Below are 18,951 nucleotides of genomic sequence, written 5' to 3'. Positions count from 1 at the left end.
GGCCCTACGAGCAGAGGCTCAGCTCCACCCAGGACTCAGCTGCATCTGGGCTTTGTTTCCCAACCATTGGTGTGTTGGAATGCTGACCATTGGGCAAGAGTGAGCAACGTAGAGAAGAATTTCTAATAATGATGAGCACATTGGGGACGCAGGCTCAGATCATGTGAAGGGAGGAGAGAGGGCCGGTGTCTGCGATGTCTATACAAGGCTGGGAAGGCAACTGCAACAATATTGTTGACTGTAAATGTCTTCCTTGGAAAATCATTTGGCAGTACCTATTAAGGCTAAAAAATGTATATCCTGTGACCCAGCAGTAGTTCCTTACCATTGTTAGCTTTTCCAAAAGAAATGCAAACACTATTGACCAAAACATGAGCAAAAAACATTCAAAATAACTTTATTAATATTAGCCAAAAAGTGGAAACAGCCAACTACTTTCCATCCGCAGTAGAATGGGGAAATAAACTGTGGGATAGTCATACAATGGGGTGCCACACAGGGTAGAAAAAGAGACCACGACGACCGTACACGCAACGACCAGGAAAAGCTGCATGGACGCAGTGTTCAGGGAAAGGGGTCAAACGTAAGAGAGAGCATGAAACACGCTCTCGCTAAATGGAGTTCACAAACAGGAAAAGCTAATTCATGGCGATAGAGACTGGAACAGCGTCTGTCCTCGGAGGGAGGCGCCCAAGAAGGCGTCTGGGATGCCAAAAAAATCGTTTCTCTCGGCGCCGTTTAAATGAGTGTAAACATTTATCAAAATTCTCTGAACTGTGCACTTATGATTTGTGTGCTTGTATTGTATAACAACGATGAAAATTAAACAGTTTTTTAAAAAGCCTCTCCCCATCCCCAGAAGAGCGGCAGGCTCTGGAAAGAGACGCTGAGGTCCCGGCGGTGTGTCCAGAGCAAGGCCTGGGAAGTTTGTGCTGATCTCCCTTTGAAGCTGAGAGAGAGAGAGAGAGCAAAAAGGGAGAAAGGTTTCTGATTAATCATCTCTCGGGCTGAAAGCGCAGCCTGGGCCCGCGATAACATCAGTGGCAGGAACCCGGAACAGTTTGCTGGGCCTGTCTCCAACCACAGTGAAAAATAGCTGTGAAGACGTAGCTCTCCCGGCAGCGTGGCTCACAGCCTCCTTGCAGGAGGGAAACTGGCCAGCCGTTGGTGAGGGCGAGGCCTGGCTCAGAGAGGGGCTCCTGTGGGCCCAGCCCCGGGATTCTGTCCGGCTCACCTCCTGTGTGGTCCCGAGGAAGTTCCCCTGAGGAAGGCCCAGAGAAGGCGGGGAGCTTCCAGCACCTACAGCGGCCCAGATGCCGCCTCCTCAGCCCGGACCCTCCCTGCAGGCCTGCAGGCTACTGAGTGGCCAGCATTTGTCTCTCAGCCACATCAGTTACCAACTGCTTTCTCTACCTGAGCCATGAGTCAAAGAGAACAGGTCTGGGCTGTGGCCACTCTATTCCTGCCACACCCCACTTTACAGATAAGAAAGCTGAGGCCAGGGAGAAAAATAAGTGCCACATTTCTTCTGTGTGAAAGCTGTGTACAGTGTGGGAGGGGGCAGGCCTGGAGCCACTGGATCTAGAATGGCCGGACGTGGGCCTTTAACACACACCCGTAGCTTGCTCAGGAACCCAGGATGGTATGGTAGGTGCTTGGTCCCGGAACTCCCTGCTGTCCATTTTCTTGTGCAAACCTGAATTACCAAGCACACGTACATGTGCCGGCAGCCAGGAGCCAAAGGAGTAAGGACTCAGGAACACAGTGCACCTGGTTTCCAGGGCCAGTGCTGCCCACTTGGCTGTATGGCACAGGCCAGACTGGTAGCCTGGTAGCCACCCCCACCTGTGACTCCACGCACAGGGCACGTTAAATGTAAGGATGCCTGGGCAGCGCCTTGCACCCCCCAGGCCCATGCTGAGAGCTGTTCTGCCTGCCGGGGAGGAGCACTAGACTTCCGCTGTCCACTGAAAGAGGCACCTTGACTTTTATGCAGCAGGAAATGCTCTGTAAACTAATCATTAGCACCTTGGCTAACCAACCAGTGTGGAATCAGTGAATGCAGTATAAGCCAACTACCAAAGACCTCACTTAGCAGGGAACATTGAGGATGTAAATTTTCTTTAAGCCAAGAGAGCCTGTGGTGTCCAGTGACCTTGGATGTAGCCTGTCTTCCTAGATCATGGAAGGAGCTCACCTGTCACAAGGCACCATGCCTAAGAAGCTCTTGGTCCACAAAGGCCATCCCGGCACAGGCGCCTGTCCAGGCTGCCACGCTAGACCATTTCATCTCGTGGACTGACAGATTGGTCATTCCTGTGGAAAAAGCTTCCCTCCTTCTGGGTAACCTCTCTGGGTGTGAGTGCTGAGTCAGTGGACGTGGCTATACCACGACCCAGGCAGGGACTCTGAGGGCTGTCCTCAGGCTGTTTCAGTTCCCAAGGCCCGGTGTAAGAGGGCTGTTCCACTGCTGTTTCTTAGATTCCTGGTTCCTACTGCAGCACTGCTCATCTCTGTGACGAGGGGCACCTCGCGGGCAGAAGGCGGTAGAGTCGGGTGGTCCCCGGGGAGGCTCCTGCATGGGAGGCACTGTTCTATTCTCTTGGGAAGTCTTGCTGTGGTGGTGAGTCCTGACTCCTCAGGCTGCCTGGCCCCACTGTCCCTCCTGGCCTAGAGGTGGGCCCAGCAGAGCTAAGAGTGTTTCCTCAGGGCCAGGCCTGCCCGTGATTACCTCCTAAGGAAGGCACAGTTTGGGGATGCTCACTAATATCTTAGAGAAAGCGGGTACCCCAGCCCAGTCTCAGGAAACTGGGGGTCAAGGCCATGTTTCTTGGGCCCAGAAGTCTATCCCAGAGCCCCAGCCTTCTGTGTGCCAGCTTTATCTCAATCCAGTACCAACAGACTGCCAGGGACCATGGGCTCAGGCCCACCTGTGAGCTGCACTGCTCTGCGGAGCAGTTCCCACGTGCTTCTACCCGCTAGCAGGCTCCCCAGTGCCATGGGCAGATCTGAGCCTTCTCAGAGGGAAAACTAGGCCGCACGGAAAACCCTGGTGACCCTCACTAGAGGTTCTTCATGGTGGTTCTTTGTGGACCTTGATCAAAGCTGAAAGCTGTAAGGTTCACACACACACACACATACACACACACACACACACACACACACCCATGCCTTTCCCGAGTTTCCTGTTTACAGGCAGAGGTACCAAAAGCTTTCTGGTAGCCTTTCTGACCTCAGTTTCTCTAGAGTTGAGCCAAATGCTCCGAGGCTGTTCTGTTTGACAGACACCCTGAACCTGGGCTGAGACCTGGTCTCTGGGGCCAGAGTCTGCTCTGTCTATGTGTATTCTGTGCCTGAGAGACTGAGGTACCTGTCCTGGCTCACACAGCGAGCTAGCGGAGACAGGCCTAGGGCACACCCTTCGGCCCTGAGCATGACAATGGCTGACAAGGACCGACACGCGGGTCCTGTCCCTCTGCGCTCTCAGGTGCCTCGGGTTTCATCAGGAGCTCAAGGCCAGAGTGCCCTGGTGCCAGCCGATGGGGAGTTCTGGAAGTGAATTGGTGGGTTCTCCTGCCAGGCTGTCCCAGCAGACCTTGGTAGCTGTGCACCCCGCTTACAAAGAAGTAACTTTGGGAATCCATGTAGTATGCCCGGGGGACAGGATGAGGTATACTTTCTCAGGACTGAAACTCCCCTTTGGCCCTGGCCCTATGCCAGCCCCTGACCCCTAATCCAAGCCCACAAGGCTGCGCCCCGTATTCTGAGAGGATTGGGCCACTTTGCTCAGTAATACTTGCTGACTTCTGGTGCTTAATGTGGCCTGTCAAGGTAGAGAGGAGCAGGGGCCTTCTGGGGATCCAGTGGCAAGGAATGGGGCTGGGCGGGTGTGTGGTTGGCCTGTGTGCTTGTCACAGGCGCAGCCCCAAGGTTTAGAGCCTGTTTGTGAGCAGATTCTGCAAACTTCCTGCAGGTCTGGTTTTGGCCAAGTTGAGGTTGCAGCATGGTATCTAACAATATTCCAGAATAAACAGATCTTTATCTGTTTCCTTAAAGAAGCTCATGGTCTAAGAATTTTGAATTGTAAAATTGCTTTGAATTGTAGAAACTGAGGCTGTGGGGTAATCCCAGGAACCCCCAATGAACTGTTCAAATGATCAGAGTTACAGTTTGAATCGGGGTTCATAACTTGGCAGCCCCACCTGGTAACACTTTGAGACCTGGGCAGCTGGGGAGCTCGCCCCAGCAGGACGCAGTGCTCTGGAAGTGGAAGGGTGTCACTGGTCAGGGAGAGGGCCTCGAGGCCACCGAGCCCCTGGGAAGTGTTGGGAGGGGCCCCGTAGGGCAGATTATGACCCCTTGCCAATCCAGTCGGGACTCTGTGGACATGCCCCCTTCCTGAGTCCCGCACCGTGCGCAGTCCTCTGCGAGTAGCCGGAGACCCTGGCTCTGATCCACTTGGCAGGGCTGACATTTCTGTGGCACCACACTGGGCCTGGGGTGGGGGCTTTGCTGGTTAGAGTTAGAGCTCCCTGTAGTTGAGAACACAGGAAGCAAGGAGGTAGGGCTTTGAGCCTCCAGCCTTGGTACTTGGATCTGCGTGAATGGGCACTGAGCGGGTAGGGAAGCTCTGGGAGAGGCTCTGGGTCGATTTCTGAAGGTGAGGGAGAGAGGGGGCGTAATGAGCCACCCAGGCTCTGACGGAGCCCTTCATGGAGGTGCGGAGGGGGAAGGTTCAGGTGGGTCTGCCTGCTCCATCCAGGGCCAGAGACGCCTCCTGAAAGATCTCTGGGCCTCCAGCTCAGCAGCCCTGTGATGGGGTTCTCTCCCTCCAGCCCTTCCAGTCCATGCGGCCCCCGCGAGGCTGGTGTTTGTCATGACTCTTACTCTCCAGCTTTCCACACCCAGGCTTTATTGAAGCAGCCCTCACTGAGGTGTCCATTACAGACGTGCCCTTGGGAAAACATCCCCCTCCGCCCGCCCACCTCAGACATCACCCCATCAGCCCACGGCCAGCAAACTCCCACCCACCCCAGCCCAGCCTGTCTCCTGTGGCTCTAGACCTGGGTGAGGACAGGGTCCCAGGTGCTGCCCTCGGTCTTCTCACAGGATTTCCATCCTTCTATGGACATGATAACACTCTCTAAGGCTTGCTTGAACATGGAGAAATTACTTTCCTCAGTCGCACAGTTCTGGGACTCAGTAGTACAGTTCCTGGATGAGTCTGTTGGCTACATAAAAACATGTGTAAGTCATCATCTTGGCAGGAAAAAAAAAATGAATAAAATGAAAGCAAGCGTTTGTCATTTCAGCCGCAAGAGTCTTGTGAGCCCCCGTTCCCAGGAGGCCCTCTCTGCCTGCCAGAGAGAAGGCAGTAGGCTGAGTGTGAGGACCTCCATAGCCATGGCGAGGGAGCTAGCAGTGTGTAGGCAGGTCCCAGGGCTGTCTGGGCCAAGGGCAGGAAGACAAGCGGGGTGGGGTAGGGGGTCCCCAGGATCATGCCAGGGCCATGCAGCAGTTGGCAAAGACAGAACAACTCAGTAATTCCCTGAGATGCCTCCCTAGACTACAGCTCATCCCCCGCATGGGCTCCCCATGAGGCTCCTCAGCCCAGAGGAGACCCGAGGGTGGGGCAAACTGGAGCAAGCTCCCGCTGGCTGCTGGCCCACTGGAGCCCGGGCCAAGGTGCCCATCCCTCTCCCCAGGGTGAGTCCATGACCAGCCCAGCTCCGGCTTCTCTCGGACCTGCCTGCCCTACCCTGACCCTGGAGGGGAACAGAGATTGGCCCGTGATGCAGATAGAAACCCCTAGAACCATCCCTTGAATTTATACTTCCTGTGTTCGCTTTTCACTCCCCGCCCTCCACCTGCTGTCAGACAGGGGACTTGTTTGGGGTTTGAGACTGTCTCAAACAGTAGCTATCTGTGTGGCTGGAGAGTAGCACCTGAAGCCTGGCGTGCCAAGTGATACCCAGAAGAAGCCCTTTGCCCCACTGGACCCCTGGCTGTGGTAGAGGGAAATGAAGTCCAAACGTCTCTGAACAGTAAACAGTAACTTACTTCCAGCTTTGGGCAGAGTTTGGGGAGCTTCACCATCATGTGATAAACGTTTTGTATGTGATTCTCAGTTTGGTTACCATCTGTGAGGTTCTTCAGGACACAGGTGAAGAGCTCTGTAAACTCTGCATAGCAGAGCTCCTGAAAGAGGGTTGGGGGCACTGAGCAGTGGGAGTGCACTGCGGGGCACAGCTGAACCCCGCCTCATCCGCCCCTGGCTGCCCTAGCCTGATGAACCCTGGTGCTAAGCTCAGGCCCTGAGCCGATCCGCCCCCAGGAGACCCATGGAAGCACTCAGTGTCTTCTCTCCTTCCGGCCCTCAGCTGTGCTGGGATGCTGGCAGAAGGGGCTGACAAAGCCCAGGACCTGGCCACTGGTTTATCTGCTGCCTGAGCTGGAGGATCTGTCCTCAAGTTTTCAAAGTCTCCAGCATTGCTTGGTCTTATCTCTACCCCGTGTGCTACCTGAGGCCATCTCCTCTCCTTCTTCAGATAGGGGCCCAAAGGCCCAAAGAGTCGGCGCTGCTTACCTCACTGGTGTTCTGGGGCCTTCTGAAGGGACCCTAGAAGGAAGAGAATTTGGTCAAAGACACCAAGGCCGTGAGGACAGAATGTCTGAGGAGGACCCATCTTACCTCATACATCTTCTTCTCGTCCTCGAGATTCTGCAGAATCTCTTTACAGAGAGCCGTGACATCTTTCTCGGAAGTCACAGTGACTGCTGTCATCGGTGCCAAGTGGCTCTCTGACCCCCAGAGCACACAGACCAGGAGCACGTACAGGTGCATGGCACCTTTTGAAGGCGGCTCCAGCCAATCTGAGCCTGGGCTCGGCAGCATTTCTGTGGGAAGAGGTACCTATATATGCGAGTCTAAGGAAACGCAAACCTCTTATCAGTCATCAATGGCTTCTCAGGAAGACAGAGAGGACCTTATCGCTGGGCAAGATGTGCTGCTCGTGCATTTTTAGTGACCACAGCACACTTCATGGATCCTTGTCTTTGCTAAAATCGGGCCGGCCCTAAGACTGGAATCCATATGTGGAGTTGTGACCTTTCTGCCGGGTCTGAGCAAGGTCTCTGGCCAGGATCGGTGCCACGTGCGGGCGCAGGATGGGGCACAGGGAGCAAGTGATATGGTGGGCACACAGCTGCTCAGTGCCAGCAGGCCCTGAAGCCACAGGAAATGCCTTCGCCAGGCCCGCCTGCAAGGGCAAGGCTGGGCCCTCTGCTTGCCTGACCCTTGGGGACATACTCCCTTCTTCCCCCTCCCCAAGGGGGACACAGAGGATGAGCTCCAGGGAAGAGGCCTTCAGCTTGCTTGTCAAAGCAAGGAGGCTGCTTTTCTCTTAGCTGGACGGTCATAGATTTTAGGAGAAAGCACCTGTTAGATCTAAAACTCCATGTAAAAATAAAAAGCAGTTCAGAAAAATGCTACCCTAGACTCGTGTTCCAACACACTATGAATTTACATTTTGATGCTCAGAGATTAAGATCACACATTTGGGGGAAAGTTGGGTAAATATGCTGAGCTCTGACCCCTGTGGTTTGGTTTCTTTTTCTCTGAAAGTTTGTTTCTTTGCTGATTTACCTTTAGAGTGGTTGAGTGTGAGGGCCGGGCCTGGGGTACAGGGTCCTTAGCTTCTGAGGAGCACAGGGCCTCTTCAGACAGTGACCACACAACCTCCAGTGGCCCCTGGGCCTCCTCCAGAAAGACAAGCTCCCTTCTCTGGGTTAGATCCCCTGGGTGGGAGCCCTTGGCCACCCCAGAAGAAGACCCGGGAGCGTGGAATGCCACACTCAGGCTCAGCCGGGACCCCAAGCAGAACTCCCTCTCCCAACCCCCACCTTTTCCCCCTCCTGAAAATAAACCAGAAAAGGACACAAAGTAAAAATCAGACTGTGAATAATTTATTATGGCAAAACATCTTGAATAAATACAGACTATGAGCTTAAATAAATAAATAAATAAATATTTTAGAAATATAAATACATAAATAAATACTACGGATTCTGACAGTATAAAATATTTCCCACACCCACAGCAGGGTCCAGGTGGCCCGTGGCAGGCCCGCAGCACCCCTTCGTGGCTGTGGCCCACCCCTTGGTCCCTCCACAGGGAGGTCTTGAGTTTCCGCCTCTTTCCAGCGGAGACGGCGGCAGCCTGAGCAGCGAGCTCCTAGGGCTGGCCCTGCTGCCTCACTCCTGCACCGGCTCCCAGCAGTCAAAAGGGATGGCAAACAGAAACCCCTTGAGGTTCTCTTTGAAACTTTTGAAGGTGATAATCTGGGTCATACAGGAAGTTTCCTTAAGAAAAAATGAAAAATAAGAAACACTTGAGTCCAGGTGAGTGGGTAAGGTGGGGAGGCAGCAGTGCGTTTCCGCATGGCCTCTGAGCACTCAGCCGCCAGAAGGCCCGTGCCCCGGGGCCGGGGGAGGCTTGGTCAGGTGATGCCGTGGCCAGCGTGCTGCCCAAGGGCTCCGCAGCTCTGCCAAGGACAGCTGGGGCCGGAGCCCTGACAACCTGCTGTCCTGAGCTGCTCCTCTATGCCTCCTTGGTCCCGGGCCAGGGCCCAGAGGTCGGGCAGAGGCCGCCACCCATCACCCAGGCCTGACTCCCTTCCTGCAGGAAGAAGGGTATTTGGCGTCTTCAGCCTTCCAGGCAGTTCCCCCTCCTTGCTTCTCTGCAATCCAGGCGCCCCACAGGAAAGTCCTGTCAGGAGGCAGCTCGTGGGCCCGGCACTTCCTGTGGGCCTTGGGCAGGCCCTGAGTTTCTCCCGGTTTGCCTCGCCTCTGACCTCATTACTGCCAAAGATAAAATACAGCTCCCACTAGGAGGCGCTGTGGGCCTCGGAGCGCCCTGGCTTTGGCTCCTAGGGAGGAGAGGGTGCCTGTTGCTCCCACTCCTGGGGGCTCCTCATGATACATCTGTTGATGCAGAAACCTTCCCAGGTCCTGAGCGGCGGTGGCCACAGGCCTCTCCCCACCCATCCCCACCCTCCCAGACAAGGCACTCACCGGGGTGGATGGGCAGTACTGCTTGTAGTACCTGGCCATCATGGTCAAGGAGCCCTTGAGCTTGGTGAGGCTGCCACGCAGACCCTTCTCGAACAGCTCCAGGCGGGTCTGCAGGCACGTCGGCTCCTGTGGAATATGGCCGTTTCTTGGTGAGCGGAGGCCAAGCGCCGGCAGTGGCCACCCTCCCCATCACTTCCTGTGACAGCTCCCCCCCACCCCGGGAGTAGGGCCTTGGAGGGGGCACAGAACGATTCCGGACGGGTCTCAGGCTGGGTCCGGTCACACACGCTGCTGTGTGCATTGCAGGCACACCTCTGTCCTCCCTTCCTGCCTGGCTCAGGCCACCTTCAGCCGGCACAGCCACATTCCCTCAGCCTGCCGCCCTGTCATGAGGGTCCCAGCCCCCCCGCTCAGCTCATCCCACCATTCAAGGAGAGGGGCGGGTGGGGCGGGGCACTGCCTCACACTTGCCAAGTGAGCAAGTGTTGCTCCTAAAACCCTGTCTCCACAGGGCTTGGACTCGGGGTACAGTGAGAGCCCCACGCCCACAGCCGCATCTCATGAAACCCCACCTTTCCGCTGTCCCCTGGTCATCTCAGCCTTTGAATGCCAGGCCTGCCCGTGGCTGCTCAGCTGATAAAGGAGCCCACGTGACCACCACAGGAGCGGGGCGAGCGGCACCCAGATGCTGCCCCCTCCTCGTGGCACCCACCTGAGCAGCAAGTAGACAACCCTGTGAGGGTCGATCTAAAGCCCAGCCCCTCAGGACACAGGCCCCTGGAGAGGTGTGCCAGAGAGAAGCATCTTACCTGGGGCTCGAACCGGTCATAGACGACTTCCACGGTTTCATTCTGTGGAAAAGAAAGCGTCGTGTTATCAAGCTGTCAGGCAGGGCCAGTGCGGGGCCAGCAGGGTGGCCCCAGTGCAGCCCACACTCTTCCCTCACTCACCAGCACAGCAGCTGGGTCACTAGTTTGATTCAGGAAGCTCATGGCTTCCTTGATGGTGGCGTGCACGTGTTTCCAGGGCCGGGTGACAGGGCTGAGCAGGTCAGTGGGTGCACAGATGCTACAAACCACAGTGCCAAGGAGAAGCAGGTTCTGCAGCCACATCCTCCTGAGGACTTTAGCCTTTCTCTCTGAGTACTGGGCTCGATGGCAAAAGAGCCCTTATATACACAGTTAGAGGAAATGATTAATGGTGACCACAAAAGCCAGGGAGGCGGGGGAACTACCTGAACTGTGGAATCTCCTGGCCCTTATCAGCGGCACATGGGAACTACAAGCCTTTTCCTCAGGTGGTCAGGCTCGGGGGTTTTCATTAACGAGCCCTTCCAAGAACCAACAGCCCACCTGTCCACCTCCTTGAGTGCTCTCCAGTCCTGCCTGGGCAGTTTTGCCTGGGCCTAGGTTGCTCCTCCTTCGGAGGGGCCTCTAGGCACAACTTGGACTTTCGGGCCCGGAGTGGCCGGGGTGGGGCTTGGAAGACACTAAGTGGGGCTCCTGCTCCCCGGCGCCCCATTCTGCCTGTTATCCTCAGAGGTCTTTGGGCAGGTTGTACCCACCCTGGTGGCCATTCCAGTCCCTGCCTCCCACTCCTCTTCCCGCCCTTGTCTGGCCTCCGTAAGACTTGAGTGTGAGCAGAACTCCTACAGGCCTGTCACCCTGCTCTCCTATAGTCCAGCCAAATGACACAGGCCTGCAGTGACTCACATGGGTTCCCTCCAAGGAGCCAGAGCAGTCAGTGAGCTCAGCCGCGCCGAGGATCACGACCCCCGTGAGCAGAGGCATGACAACCATGTGCACATCCAGCCGCAGGACTGCAGTGTGTCCCTTCGTGGCGGTGTCCCGTCTGACAGCAGCACTTGTGGTTTACGTGGCCATAGTCAAGCTGCAGAAAGTCAGCCCCCCACCAAGTCTGAGTGCTGGCTGTGACGCCACCTGGCTGGGTGACTCTTCCTCTGAGCTACATGAGGCACACTGCCCTCTGTAGGGCAGCCTGCCCCTATGCATGGCCATGCTGCCACCCCCAAGGTAGCAGGAACCGTAGGGGCTGGCTAAGGCCATACCAGGCGCACGGCCCTGTGCTTCCCTAGCAAGCTTTTCCAGGTTTAATGTCCTGCATGGTCCCAGCTTCCCCCAGTGTGCAACACCAGAGTCCTCTCTGTAGAAGCAGGAACTGCTTCTGGAGCAGCTACACGCTCTCGAGGAGCTGACGAGTGTTTGGTTTTGATAATGGGTTCTGGAGAAGACGGCATGAGTTTGTGCTTGCACAAGGGAGCTGGCTCAAGCTGCCCCATGCCAGAACTTTCGTGGCCACGAGGCTGTGGGTCCACACATGTCCGCTTCTGTGTGCACAGGTGTCCATGTGAGTGGATGAGTCTGCACTCACAGGTCCGTCTTAGGGGAGGATGCTTTACATAAAGGTGCTTCTGCGTGAGCCCAGATTCCTGTCAGTTGCTTTGCAAGCGGCTCTGGGGCTCTGGAGATGCCCCTCAGATAGCAGAGAAGCTCCCCACTCCAGGTGCCCTGATGAGGTCACCACAAGTAAGGATGCTGCTGGGGCCTCAGACAGCAGGAGGAACTCACGGCCTGAGCACCGTGGTCTGCGTGTGTGGCCCCGGAAAGTGCCTCCACAAGGTGGGGCTTTGCTGCCCTTGCTTGGGAAAGCCAGGTGTTAGTCCTGCAGACCCCTCTGGGGCTATCTGCCAGGGCGTGGGGCCCACCCTGAGAGTCCTGCTTTTCTGAGCCTACTGGACATACATAGGTGGTCAGGCTGGGCTGGGGGGGGACCCTCCTCTGCCTTTCTTCACATCCTTTGTTCCGCTCCTTCCAAGGAGCTCTCAGGGGACATGAAAGGGGACAAGGATACTAGCTGCAGGAGCCACCGGGAGTGGAGGTCTGTGTCAGACAGGACTGGAGGCGGGAGGTGGGGAGGAAAGCCACAAGCAGTGGCTAAGCTGGCAGCCAGGGAGGCCAAAAGCCGGTGTGGTCCCTCTGGGATGGAAGGTCGCCTTGCTCCTGAAAACGAGTCATCACAGCTCCAACAGTTGACAAGCTTCTCCAGCTGCGCCAGGCCCTGTGCTGGGAGGAGGCAGATGGGCCTGTCCCTCTGGGGCCCACACCTGGCTCTTTGAGTTTCTCAGTCGGTGGGGGTGGGGGGAAGGCCACAGTGGACCCTTGTGCAGTGTGGTCCAGCCTGGGAGGGGAATGTTCAGACCTGAGAGAGCCAGGGGAATTATCTTCCAAGCTTTGGTAGCCAAGGCAGTTGGAGGGATTCGTGGGACACACAGTCTCCCTGCAACGTGAAAGAGCAAAGGGAAGTCAAGTGGGCTTGCTGGGAAGGAAGAGTGTTCAGAGCACAGAGAGGCCTGGGGCCTTAGAGGCTGGGATGGTAGAGAAGAGATAGAGTCTAGCAAGATTTAGGAAGTAGAATTCTGGAAGGACTCATGTAACTAGTTGATTTACTCATTCCCCCTGTTTATTTACTTATTTATGTATGTATGTATGTATGCAGAACTGGGGATTGAACACAGGGCCTTCACATTGAGCTACATCCCCACCCCACCTGCATTTTTTTTTTTTTTAGTCTTGAGACAGGATCTTACTAAGTCACTAAATTGCCTGGACTGGACTTGAAATCATGATCCTCCTGCCTCAGCCTCCCAGAGTGCTGGGATGACAGATGTGAACCATCACACTCAGCTTCATCCATTTATTGAGCACCTACCAGGTTCTCATCGGGGAAGACAGACACTAGGATGCTGGGAAACAGTCAGGGTCCTCCTCCTGGACTTTGTAACCGCACCGAGGGAGAAGCAAGGTTAGCCTCCTCACCCGGCTTTCCTACGCATGCTTTCGAACATAAGGAAGAGAATCTCGTGCAAGTTACCAGGTGCAGGCCCAGAGGACCACGGGGCAGGTCTCGGGGTTTCGGGCCGTGAGAAGGTTTGGCTTTGGAGGTCTCGAGTCCGGAGACAGAGCTGGGAGTGGTCCAAGTTCACCTGATGGTTGAGGCCACAGGATTACTCCAGAAGGGCTGAGGGCCAAACAGCGGGTGTGGAGCCATGCTCGTCGGCCCAGCAAGTGGCCGGCCAGCAGCCAAAGGCCCTGAGGAGGGGCAGGAAGAGAGGAAAGCAGGGCCCGCAGTTTGGCCTTCCGGTGCAAAGGCAGCATGTGCCGGACAGAAATCCACGGGTTTGCCGAGGAGATCTGTGGGCAGCTGCACATCTTTCTTCTGGAAAGATGACATCAGGGCTGAGGTCACGACACAGGCAGGCATTCCTAGATTGCATACACGGAAAGAAGTGGCAAGAGATAGCGCGCTGACTCAGGTGCCCCACGGTGGCTGCGGCAGGGAGGAGGCGGGACCAAACGGGCGGCGTGACCCATCTCCGCCCTGCGCATAGGGTCAGGAAAAAGTCCTCTACGAGTTTTCTGTGAGTGTTCCTCCCGCAGGCTCTGGAGAAACTGTGGGCCTGTGGCCATTCTGGGATGCTTATCGAAACAGGAAGTTATCACAAGGGGAAGGAAACAGGCCCCCGTCCCTCACAGCCCAGGACATGTCGGCGCGGGCATCTCAGATGATCTGACCCTTCCTCGTGCCTGCCAGCCCTTGGGGAGGTCCTTGTCCTCACGGGGGCTGAGACCCAGGAGACCAGTGAGGCCCTTGTCTCCACAACAGATGGCCGCAGGCCCCGGACTGGATTTGAAGCTTCTTCTGCTCGCTCTCCTGATGGTTTGCACTACCTCGACCTCAACATCAGGAAATGCTGTCACCTGGCCGGACCAGCAGGGGTGGACCAACATGAGTGTCCCCTTGGGGCAGCTGTTCCTAAAGGGAGAGTCCTGCTAGGTATCGACAGGGAGGCTGGCGTGGCCTGTGACTGCCCAGGGACTTCTGGGGGCTGAAGGCAGAGTTTCCCCAGGAGATTCTGCCACCCAGGCGTTTTTATGGCCCAGGCTTGGGCTCTTGTCCCTCTTCAGCCGCCACTGGCTCCTGCGCAGCCCAGGAAAGTCCCTCCTCCCTGAGCTCACCTGCCTCATCTGTGGAGTGGGTAAATTACCACCGGCGCTCAGCAGAAGCAGCCGCCCATCCCAGGAAACTCTGTGGGAGACTCCTCCTAGGAAGAGGCGGTGCTCTGACATCTCTCCCACTCTGGGAGCTTTCTGAACCCCGGCTGAGCAGAGGGCCCAGCCTTTTGATCTTCTGGAACAGCAGTCACACGCGCACCCTACCTCTAGAGGGCATCGCTCTGCTCAGGCATGGTGAGGCGGAGATCCCCACCGCCAGCCACAGTAGGGGTTGATGGGGTCCTGGTCACTCTGAGGAGTCCCTGGCAGAGCACGACGCCCTCCGTGGCGTGTTCTGCCCTGAGAAAGTGTTGTTACCCTTCCTGGCAGCACGAGGCTGAGGCCTCCTGCACCGCCTGTCTTGGTCTCCAAAAGAATACTCCGAAAAGGCCAAGCTGCCCTGGCCAAAGTCCAGTGTGGCCCTGCTCCCTGGGCATCCCCAGGCCCCAGCACTGATGAGTCCTCCGTCTGAGGCCCTGAGGGTGGTTCGGCCTGAGCTCGGTGGCTCCACCAAGCTTCCAGAAGGATCGTCGTCCTGCAGGCTCATAGGCCGACTCAGGCACAGGGTCAGGTGCTGGTCAGGGGGGCACAGGGAATGCGCAGCTGGAGGAGCTGGTCAGGAAGTGAGAGTGAGGAGCGCTGAGGACGGGCCTCGGCGGGGCTGTGGGCGTGAGGACGTGGGCAGGTGAGCGAGGAGTCCTGCTCAGGGTCTGCCTCAGGCCAGGGTGAACACTGCCGTGGTGGAGGGGACCCTGCGTCACAGGGCGGTCCAGGGGCTCTGCCAGGCTGGACTGGACGTGGTCAGTTTGACAGACTGAGGGCTCAGGGTGACCCAGTTGGCAGTGGCCATGTGGGTCCAGAGGCCCTGAGCAAGACAGCGGGAAGGCATTGGTGAAAGGGTTGGGGGGTGGTTTCCGGTGCGGGAGGAGTGTGCACCTCTAACTCCCTCCCTCCAAACACACTCATGCCCGCGCCCCCGAGCTACACCCCAGTGAAGGCCGAGCCAGGCCGTACGGCCTCCTGGGGCACAGCAGCTGTGTTGGTGATGAGCACAGGGCCGGGCCCATCTGCCTTCGGGGCAGGCTCGGGGAGCTGCTGGGGAGACGCCCTGGAGATGTGCTCGTGACGGTGCTTCCCATGGGCTCCAAGGGCTGGCTGCAAGGTGGACGGCTTCTGTCTTGGGTGCCTGAGGGCCGTGCTCCAGCCTCAGCCTTTCCGTCAAAGAGAGGAAGGCGTTTGCAGGGTCTCACCCTCTCCAAAGCCTTCGCCGCCCGGGGTGGGGCGCCTGACAAGGACTGTCCGTGTGACCCCTCCCCGAGCCCCAGCACCTCGCCCTCACGCAGCCCCAGGAGGTAGACTGCAGCGGAGCCCGAGTGCACCAACTGCAAAGCCGCGGGGCGGTGCCCCTTCTCCCAGAGCCGTCCGGGAACACCAGGCCAGGGGCCTGTCCTGCCTAGTCATCCCCTGTGCTGGCTGGGAGGAGGTGGTCCCCAGCCTCCAGGCCCGTGCCTTAGCCGGGGAGACCAAGAGTCGCATGCAACAGATGTCGCTGCCAAGGGATGAGGGGAGCCTGGCCCGGGTGTTTCACCCGCTTGCCCTCAAGACTTGCAGCCCCGTGAAGGACGGCAGTGCCTGGTCGGTGTCTGCATTACCATGGTCAGGAGAGCCCCAGCCCAGCCCAGGGACCAGGACACAGAGCACGGCGCGGCCCGTGCCATGGGAAGAGAGGGGGAAGGGGACCCTGCCCGCTGCCTGGCCCTCACCTCCTGTGCCTGGCCAGGGCTCGGCCTCGCCTCCCGCTGGCCTCTCTCTCCATCGTCACAGCCAGCCACCTGCAGGGCCCTGCCTGGTCTCCGCCACAGCCTGCGTGTCCTCCAGGCCCACGCAGTGCCTGCGGAAGGAGGTCCTGGGAGCCAGGGCCAAGGGCTGCTGTCCGAGGCGGACGTGAGGAGGCCGCAGACTAGGACTCTGTGGATCCCGGCGTGCAGGGAGGCTGCGGAGGGAAAGAGGCTGGGGTCACAGCATAACCCAGGCTAGAGTCAGACAGGAAGTGAGGTGTGAGGACGGGAGGCAGACGGGCACAGACGGCCGCCCCTCTGGGTCTAAGCGCTGTCTGCAGTGTGTGGGGCAGGTGCTGGGGAGGAGGAGGGACAGACAGGTACATGACGCATTTGGCGGTAAATGTGGGGTGCTGGGGGTGGAAGATGGAGCTTCCCTGGGGGCTGCAGCTAGAAGGCACCAGTGGACGCCTGGTCCAGGTAAGAGGCGACCCCAGGAGAGCCCGAGTTCAGGAGAAAGGACTCTGGTGCCCCAAGGGCCCTGGCCGGAGCGCTGTTACTCAAGTGCTCAGAGACTCGGAGTCACATTCATTTGGTTTCTGTGTACTGCGGTCTCTGGTCTATACCACGGCCGTCCTGGGCTCTGTCGGGTCCGCGTGCGGATTCCGAGTCCTTCGCAGTCCAGGAGCACAGCAGCAGCTTTGCTCGGTCCAGCTCTGCCCCCATGAGCCTGACTTGAGGCTTTTAAAGGGAAAACTGAGCCCTTACCCATCCTGTGGGAACTCACTCTACCTTTCCGGCCACACCAGCTCGGCTCTCTCCTGCCGTGTGTCCCCTTGTCCCCCTGGACTCGCGGATCCCCGTGTGCTGGGCTGGGCCGTTTCCGCCACCGTCTCTCTCCTCTGCCCAGGACCCTTCCTGCTGGTGTGAAATACAGTGCCCGCTGCAGCCCCAGCCCAGCCCCCTCCCACCGCCACCACTCCTCAGGCCTCAGCCGCAGAGTCTCGCCCACTGCTCGGAGCCCTGGCTGGCCTGGACCCTGCAAGGGGGAAAGGCGAAGAGCCCTGTGAGAGCGGAAGAGCTCTGGGGCCCGGCTGGCTGGACTCCAGGGGCTAGGGCAGTGACCAGGGCCCGGCCTCCACCCAGCCACGCTGGCTTCTGTATGCCTCAGTTTACCCTGCCCCATTAGACCTCTGTGCCCAGGCTCTCCCAGTACCATCTGCCCGGCTCCTCCCTGCATTCCTGCTCTTCTCTGGCTCCCTGGGCGCCCTCCCCTGTGGAAAGCACCTCAGGTCCGCTCTGCTCTGTCGGAGCCCCCACTACACCGTGCAGGCTGACACAGCCGGGAGGCCCACAGACACCTGACCCGGGTCTCGCCCAGCCCATCTCCCAGCACGGGGAAGTGGTGGTCCTGAGGGTGTTTTTGTCACTGAGTCAAACGGAGGCTCCAGGCCAGGGCGGGAGGACCAGGGCCTCTACCCAAAGCGAGAAGGTTTGCATTCTGGAGCGAGGCTGGCCAGATCTCTCTGACTTGTGCCTTCGTTAGGCACTTGGTCTTCTGGAAATTTTCTCTTTGCTTTATTCTGCATTTCCAAAATTTTTAGTAAAGAAAAGATATGCTCTCCCATCTTGCCCTCCTGGTGAACTATATTTTAAAAGTTAAAATAAAATTTCTGATGTAATCCACCTCCCTGGAGAGACACCTCGGACGTGGGAAGGCGGGCCCGCCGGTGTGCCAGTGGGCACCTGCAGTTTATGGTGGGACTCTGCTGCCCCCTGGTGCCAATGTGACTTGCAGACCTGGCAAGAAGGACAGCTCAGGAGATACCCGGAGCTGAAAGCAAGATGTGAGCGCTTTGGCCTCCTGTTGGGTCAGGAAGTCATCAGCCTCTGCCAGAGGTGGTGGAACGTGACATAGCATCAGTGCATTTGGGCTGAGGTAACAAATTACCTTAAATGAGGGGCTCCTAAATAACAGGCTGAGAAGCTCAAGATCAGGGCAAGAGGTACAAGACCTCGTACCGCCGCCCACGTTCCTGAGCAGGTCTGTGTCTAGCCCACACGGACGCCTGTCTGCTGCAGCAGGTTTGACGGCTGGTGAGGCCCTGCTTCCCAGTTCACAGAAGGCCGTCTCAGGGTCCTCTTATAGGGAAGGAGTCGGGGCACCTCTCTGGGTCCTTTGTTTAAGGGCACTTATTCCATTCATGAGGGCTCCACCTCCAGGACCTAAACACCTCCCCAAATCCCCGCCTCCGAATGCCATCCCATGGGAGATTAGGTTTCCGTGTAGACCTTGGGGTGGCAGCAGGGATACACACACATTCAGTTGAAGTCTGGCCTTGGACAGTCCCGTGACCTGACCAAGAACTGACCACCACTCGGCTGGGGACCACAGCACTGCCTGTGCTTGGGCAGGCTATGCCGGCTGCTGGCCGGGTCTGAGGCTTGATCGAGGATAAGCTCGCATGGGCCGGTGTTCACGCCTGACCCCAACCTGGCTGTAGGCCTGGCTAACTCCAGAAGAAGGGCAATGACAAACCCCAGAATCCCTTAAAAGGCCCGTTCTCAAACCCGTCACCTCCACCTGCCACTCCTGCTCCTGCTGTGGGTCTTGTCTATCTGACCCCCCACCTGCTCATCTTCCAGTGCCAGCTCCATGTCTGCCCCGCCACTGACCTTTGCCTACTGCGGGCATCAGTCATGAACACAGAGCTGGGCTCACAGGGAAGGAGAGGCTGAGGGAGGGCTGCAGGCTTCCCCCCAGAATTCCTTCCTCACAGTCTTTCTCCGTTCCGCGAGTGCTCCCAACCAATTTCAGTCGCAGCTGTTGTTCTCCCTGTGCAGATCCCTTTTCCCTGTGGTTGTCATATGGCCAGTGCTTTCTTGTCATTCAAGTCTCTATGCGTCACCCCATTGGACAGGCCTTCCCAGACCACGGAGCTAAAGCAGCCTCCCAAGCCCCTCATGCTCACCGCTACACCTGGCATCCACTACAGGACCCGCTGCAGAGGTGCCCAGCCAACTGCGCT

At 57.7% G+C, this 18,951-nt stretch overlaps 1 protein-coding gene across 1 annotated transcript; it reads right to left on the bottom strand.

Moving 5' to 3' along the window:
- Nucleotides 1-7,949: 7,949 nt before the first annotated feature.
- Nucleotides 7,950-10,196, bottom strand: Csf2 (colony stimulating factor 2 (granulocyte-macrophage)). The gene is made up of 4 exons (XM_005376094.2): nt 10,023-10,196; nt 9,882-9,923; nt 9,073-9,198; nt 7,950-8,361 (listed from the first exon to the last, which is right to left on the bottom strand). The coding sequence occupies exons 1-4, from the start codon at nt 10,182-10,184 to the stop codon at nt 8,254-8,256; spliced, it is 438 nt and encodes a 145-aa protein (XP_005376151.1). The 5' UTR covers nt 10,185-10,196; the 3' UTR covers nt 7,950-8,253.
- Nucleotides 10,197-18,951: the final 8,755 nt, after the last annotated feature.

Source organism: Chinchilla lanigera, unplaced genomic scaffold, assembly GCF_000276665.1.
Source record: "Chinchilla lanigera isolate Chin_1 unplaced genomic scaffold, ChiLan1.0 scaffold00007, whole genome shotgun sequence".
Taxonomy (NCBI): domain Eukaryota; kingdom Metazoa; phylum Chordata; class Mammalia; order Rodentia; family Chinchillidae; genus Chinchilla; species Chinchilla lanigera.
This window is presented reverse-complemented; position numbering and strand designations above follow the sequence as displayed.

Excerpts from the sequence above, each read along its gene's own strand:
- Csf2 (XM_005376094.2), bottom strand. The coding sequence starts at position 10,184 with ATGTGGCTGCAGAACCTGCTTCTCCTTGGCACTGTGGTTTGTAGCATC. Across the intron at positions 9,924-10,022 it reads GTGACCCAGCTGCTGTGCTG|AATGAAACCGTGGAAGTCGT; the intron begins GTGAGTGAGGGA and ends TCTTTTCCACAG. Across the intron at positions 9,199-9,881 it reads ATGACCGGTTCGAGCCCCAG|GAGCCGACGTGCCTGCAGAC; the intron begins GTAAGATGCTTC and ends CATATTCCACAG.